We start from the raw sequence: 6,267 nt of genomic DNA, 5'->3' as shown, positions 1-6,267 counted from the left end.
AATACCAACGTACAGTAGACTACACCTCAATTTGAACTTTGGACTCCAATAAATTGTTTTTCTTGCAAAGGTATCCAAAATACCAAAATAGTCAAATAAAACAGGTGCTGTATCTCTTAAAACCATTTTTTCTTGTTTATTATTATTTATTGCTTTAGTGTCCTTGACTAGTAGAACGATTCCAACTGTGTTGAAAACACTACTTGCTTATTTTCTAACTTATGGAAAGGATTGACAGCAACGGGCTAAGACAACATGAAAAGGTGACTCACGTCTGCAAATTCTAAATTATAAAGCTAACCAATTCAACCAATAACCCATGACAGTGGTGATGAAGACACAAGACACCTCTAGTGGGTTTTCTTATAAGTTTAGGTAAGTAACATCCGTGATGAACCGGTATTTCCCCAATTTGACAATTGTATCTCAATCATTGAAGAATGTTGGGCGGAGTCTTTGTCTAGCCCACCACTTGCAGCCACCCTGGATTCGAACTCGCTAGCTTCCAAGGTCTCGGGAAAGACCTTTTCCTCCTCAGCTGTCTCCTTCAAATCCACGAATTGCAATTCAGGGTAACAGCCTTAGATTCCAACAACATTCTTCAACGCTAGCCGAGCAAAGTCTAGTTGGGAAGTGAACGGCCCATCACGGAAGATATATTCCGCGTTTGACATGCTCGAACTTTCTTTGGACTAAATTAAAAAAATAATGTAGTCGTGAAACTTTCTTACTTGAGGAGCACTTTTGAATGGTGTACGACACTGACGAAGTTGAATCATAGGGATTGGGGAAGTTCGGGTTTCGAATGTAGCTGCAATTTTGAGTTACTGTTCCGCCTGAGTTCGAAATCAAGAAAATACAACACACTCCAAATCTAAAAATGAAAGGTGAAAAATATTATTAGTCTATCCAAAAAACGGACACTTGTCAAATTCAAAGAAGTATGTCTCTGGTTTACCCGGCAGCACAGCTCCCTGCTGCTGCTCCGCCTTTACTGGTACATTCGTCGGCGGTAAAGCACGTTCCATTCCGATTGATGGATCCAGATCCGCCCCTAAAATGAAACCAAGTGAATGAGAACAAAGACAGTTATAGCCAATGAATCTGAAAATTCAAATTCCGTTGACTACAAGGGAATATTTCCAATGCAAAAGCTATAGCGACATGGGGGATATAACCTTTATGGAGTATGAATGACATTCCTTTGGGCTTGATGAATAATAGTACTAGACTATCAAAAGAGAAAATAAGAAACAAACCTTGGATTACCTTGTAGTGAAGGTGAAAGACTGATTAATCTAAGAAAAGACGGTTGTAAAAAGTTTAAAAAAAACATTTCTCTGCTCACCCGTTGATCGTGCTGGAACTGCGGCAGCCGTCGTTATCGAATTTAACAATATTGAAGAGAGAGAAGACTGAAATGAAGAACAATTTCATTTTTTTAGGTAAGCCTGTGAATTAAAGATCTCCATTCTAGAATACCAACTCCAGAATTCCCATGGATTCTAGAACTCATGAACTATTGACCAAATATGGGCGTTGAATCGTCAATACGTAAAACAAAACCTTAGTTTTTTTTACCTTAGAATTAACGGAATTGCACCAGACAACACGTTTTTGAGTTAGTTTATTTCGCACTAATGATGCATTTACACAAGATATACTTGGACACATGTTGTTACAAACAATTTCAGAAATCTTAGACATCTGAAAAGGGGGACTAATAAAGTTCATTCTATTTTCACCATGACTTTGTCTGAGCCCCTTCAGACCATGGCCGAGACCATGGCTTTAAGTGAGCCTCACGAGGCTTTAATTGGAGTCAATTTGTAAATGGTATTGATGTGCATCAACGCATTGAAACCTGGGTTAAATTTTCGACCTGATTTAACATGCTTGATAAAAAAACGCTAAGTCTTGGGAAGACATACATATGCTTATGGAAAACAATGTTTTTAGAGTACTATTCAGATGTCCAAAATTGTTTGTCAAATAATGTGTCCAAATATATCTCGCATACATGCACCACAACACACTCAGTTTGTATCCAGGGTTGCCATCTAGACATGCCTTGTGTCCTTCTGGCAAATCACACCCACCACCGTTTTCAACGGTAAAAATAATGGATCAATAGTTATTAACATCTTGTGATCAGTGATGCCAAACCATGTTTTCCCTAGGTCGTTAAATAGGTCAAAGTATACGTTGTAACACTTGTGATGGAAAGGGGACTAACTGGATTTTTATAAGAATTTATCACCCTGATTAAAAGGATGCACATTCTTAAAGAAGATGAATATTGCTTTCCAGTGGTTTGGTTCTTGATAGTTTATCCATATAATCTTTGATCAAAAACTATTTATCCCATGGTGCTAAAATTACGTTACTTCAAAGATTTAAATAATGGACTTGATTTCAGACAAATCAGAGATGATTAAATGTTACAAGTAACTGATCAGCTTTTGTGATTCAAATCTTAATCCGAAAAAGATGAACATATACATATCAAAAGACATCCAAGTCACCAAATATTTAGCGAAAAAAAAAAAAAGGCCTATTTCAAAGGACAATTTAGATTAAAAAATGATCGCTCGACATGGAATCAGAAAATAGCTACCGCCATGTCTAAGACTAGTAAGGAGCGAAATTGATGTTTTAAAAAAGGTACCTTTTCCCTCTCTGGAGTTGGTGGTTTTGTTGTGTCCTTCTAAATCATCGAAGACCGATGGAACTTTAGACCGTCGACCAGGTTCAGGTTCTGCATGGACGAAACTAGTGGCCCAAACAATAGCCAAAGTCATCGCCAGACTCCGCATGGTCTTTTCGGAAATCATGTCTCTTCGACGGAATTTTTGAAACTGAGGCCAGTGATTTGGGCCGTCTCTCTGAGGCGAATTCCACACCCCAACTTTGTGCCCGCTAAAAGCTGGTTGGATTATTTGATTGCTAACAGTGCAACCCACCCCATCAGGAAAACGAGGGTGCTCTCTGATCAGGTTGGAGAAGGGTACTAATGTCTTTTACTTGCCTTGGGATATAGGGATGAACAAACCTCTCATCAAAGGTAGCCTGAGGCCACTGTGTACCTTGTGTTGAATGAGGGATAAGTAAATCAAGATCATAATCACGATTTCTCTCGAAAGACATGAGTAGTACGACTTCAACGTGTTTCTCGAGTCTATGTATCTTCCGTCTGACGACGGGTTATTTCTCGGTCCAAATTATCATAACCATTATTGCTTATTACTAGTGTTGGGGCGAGTCCGGCAAAAGTCGGACTCGTACGAGTCCTTTGTCTTTTTGACTTTGGGATGGGCTCGAGTCTTTTACTGGAGTCAGGTCAAACAAAAAGACTCGTCTTACGAAATTCTAAGAAAATATGATTTTTCTTTCCTAAAAGACTCGAATATAGCCAATTTCTCTAAAATCCAGTAAAAGAATCGAGTGCTCTCGGACTCGAGTTCGGACTTGCCCCAGCAATACGTTTCACCTTGTCCATTTTAATGGCAAGTCCGCCCATTTCAATTATCAAAAGCAGCCAAGTATATTGTCCAATTTAAGTCGGCAAGAGAGGCTTGGGCAAGGCTATGAGTCTGCAGTAATTGTGGCGTTTTTCCTTAATGTTCATTTGAAGTCATTATTGGGGCGCCAGATTCTTATACCTTGGGGGTGAGATCGTGAGGGAAGTTTAGACAGGGACCATTATCATCTAACGGGCAATGGAAAGAAGTAGAGCATTTTACCAACAAACGATTGTACGTACCTCACAATTAGGTGGGGAGTTACGTCACCATACTCTTATGTTATATTACTCTTTGACCATAGGAATGAATAGCCATCAAATGTATTTATTGAAAAAGCAGGTTTTTTTGTGAACAAAATAATCTTACTACTTAAAGCATTGTTTGAAAACATTTTATCTTTATTGTTGGCTTTCATAATTTGTTTCTGTTCGGATTACGAAAATAACAGCTTGTCTCACGGATCATCATTGATAAATAATGCGAGAAAGTGAAAGCCGACTGTTTTTAAAAAAAATATCGAGTTTGCCATTAATCTTCCCCCTTTGCTTGGAAAAAATGAAATTGCTGAAGAAGTGACAAGCAAATTCTTTTCTGATATTTCATGACCTTTGCTTTCTGAACAGTACAACCATTCAAGAATAGGTTCTTTAGCTTTCAAAAATAAATTGCCAAAAATATTTTTTTGGGATGCATGACCACAGTATCTCGTGGAAATGAAATGCATTTCCGTTCCTATAATATGCTTACTTGTAAGCACAACACAATTGATGCATGACTTAGCACATGTGCTTTGCCATGACGTAAACTGCTTTTGTTCCAAGCACATGCAAAATGAAGAGTTTGTTTAGTATCCTAGCTTGCTTTAATCCTATCGGTTATTGTTACCTGGTCTACTTTAAGACGGTAATACGACCACATAGAATCATGCAGGAGAGAAGAGTGCTGATAGAGAAAATTTAAAAGGTGAGGATGATCTTTTGAACTGATGATTGGAGCTAAGATGGAGCGGACATAAGAAATCTGACGCTTAAGGGTGATTACATTTTGCTTTGCTCATCAGCCCTCAGGACTCAACCCCATCCATTACTTTCTGGTGTTACTTCTGCCCGGGAGTTCTAAACCGCTCTACAAGAAATTGCAGTGCTGGCAGATGATGGCGAGAAATGCGATGGCAAACATGCCTGAGGGCCTCACGAAATGTCGAAATTGCTTGTCCAAATTATACTTTTCACAAGATCAATCGATCTTACCAAGATGAAACGAGTGGCCAACCCTTTCGAGGAAGAATGCAGCCCCATCCTCACTCGATTTATAATCAGTTTTCCTCGTTTCTAATGCTCAAGGTACGCATTGGAGCTGGTCATTGAACTGAAAATAAAAAGTAGCTAGCCTTACATTTGATAATTCATGGCTCTTGTCAAATAGTAAGGGTGAGAGCAGACAATTAAGCTCTTTTCATGTAATAATTTCCAGTTCAAATGGTGCCACTTTGAACATTAAGGAGCATTTGTAAGATTTCCTTAAGCTATAATAGACAAACATTAGTCAGGAGATGGGTTGTTTTTAAAGCCTTTTAAAGCCGGCCTTTTTTGTTCTTCCTTGAACTTGATGTTGGACCAGTCCAAGACCAAAAATGGAAGAAGAGGCAAATGCTCACAAAACGTCAGTTTTGAAATGATTAGTAATACATTTCGCTCGTATTGCTTGAATTATAAACATATTTGGTACCAAAAAGGTCATATAAGTAAATTTCTCAGTTAAAGATGTAATAGGTCATGAAGGTTGCAATTTGATTGTAGGTCTACATGATTTGTAATTATCCTCAAATACCCCGGTAGACTTTGATCTGATATAGTAGAAAGTAGCTAAAACGTTGACTCGGACGTCACCAAGGTAATCACTTTATACATTTTATTCTCGGGTTTTTAACCTATACAAGGGAATGAAATGACAAATGCAATGATATTTATCAATGTCATGTAACCAAGATGAGCTGTAAGGCACCCTTGAATGTAATGTTGGGTGTAACGGTCTTGGCCTGGCTTTAGAGAAGGTTGGACGAGGACATTAACAATATCATACTTTATTCACTGCACTCGAGTATCCCCGAGAGGTCAGCTTGACCCGCTCATTGGGGCGTCATCATAGATCAGGTTTCCGTGAGGAAGAGCACCGAATAATACATTACATTGGGCTGGGATCTTGATCAAACACGGCAAAGTCCAACGCATGTTTTGGACCAAATATTTCATCAATTATGCCTTATGGGAACTCATTCCCCTGTTTTGGTATAAATATTGAAGAAAAAGAACGTCCCTCGCTAACACTTTGTCGTATTCCCAGATAAGGACAAAGAGAACGGCCGGACAAATTGAAAGACATAAAGGATAAGGTAAAGTTCATGCTTACCTTGCGCTGAATACTTTATAATCTGCCAAGATTCACGGCGTTCACAATAGTTCAATTTTGACATCCCTTCGAAACATCTCGTGAAACTCCTTTGCACTCGTTCAATCTTATTTAATCTCACAGTGGTCATTGAGGCCAAGATTGGGGAAGCAAATTTGAGATGTGGTTGGACAACTGATTTGAACATGGTTTCATGCTAAACGTGTCCCTGGATTTGAATGTTCGATCTATCCAACCGGATCTGTCTCGCTTGGACAGTGTCACCGGGAATTTTTCCATTTTTTATATGGAAATTGATACCAATGAAACTTTCCTAATGGGATCGACTTCAACA

General features: G+C 38.7%; 1 protein-coding gene across 1 annotated transcript in view; it reads right to left on the bottom strand.

The window, feature by feature from the left end:
- LOC131891710 (uncharacterized) overlaps positions 1–2,906 on the bottom strand; it is a 12,567-nt gene extending 9,661 nt beyond the window's left edge. Inside the window, exons 1-4 of the mRNA XM_059241340.1 lie at positions 2,669–2,906; positions 1,349–1,415; positions 959–1,054; positions 732–874 (exon numbers count right to left, since the gene is read on the bottom strand). Coding sequence (XP_059097323.1) covers positions 732–874; positions 959–1,054; positions 1,349–1,415; positions 2,669–2,834 — 472 coding nt within the window. The 5' untranslated portion in view covers positions 2,835–2,906. The remainder of the gene's footprint in view (positions 1–731; positions 875–958; positions 1,055–1,348; positions 1,416–2,668) is intronic.
- Between the last annotated feature and the right edge of the window lie 3,361 nt (positions 2,907–6,267).

The sequence above is a fragment of the Tigriopus californicus genome, chromosome 12 (assembly GCF_007210705.1).
Source record: "Tigriopus californicus strain San Diego chromosome 12, Tcal_SD_v2.1, whole genome shotgun sequence".
Taxonomy (NCBI): domain Eukaryota; kingdom Metazoa; phylum Arthropoda; class Copepoda; order Harpacticoida; family Harpacticidae; genus Tigriopus; species Tigriopus californicus.
This window is presented reverse-complemented; position numbering and strand designations above follow the sequence as displayed.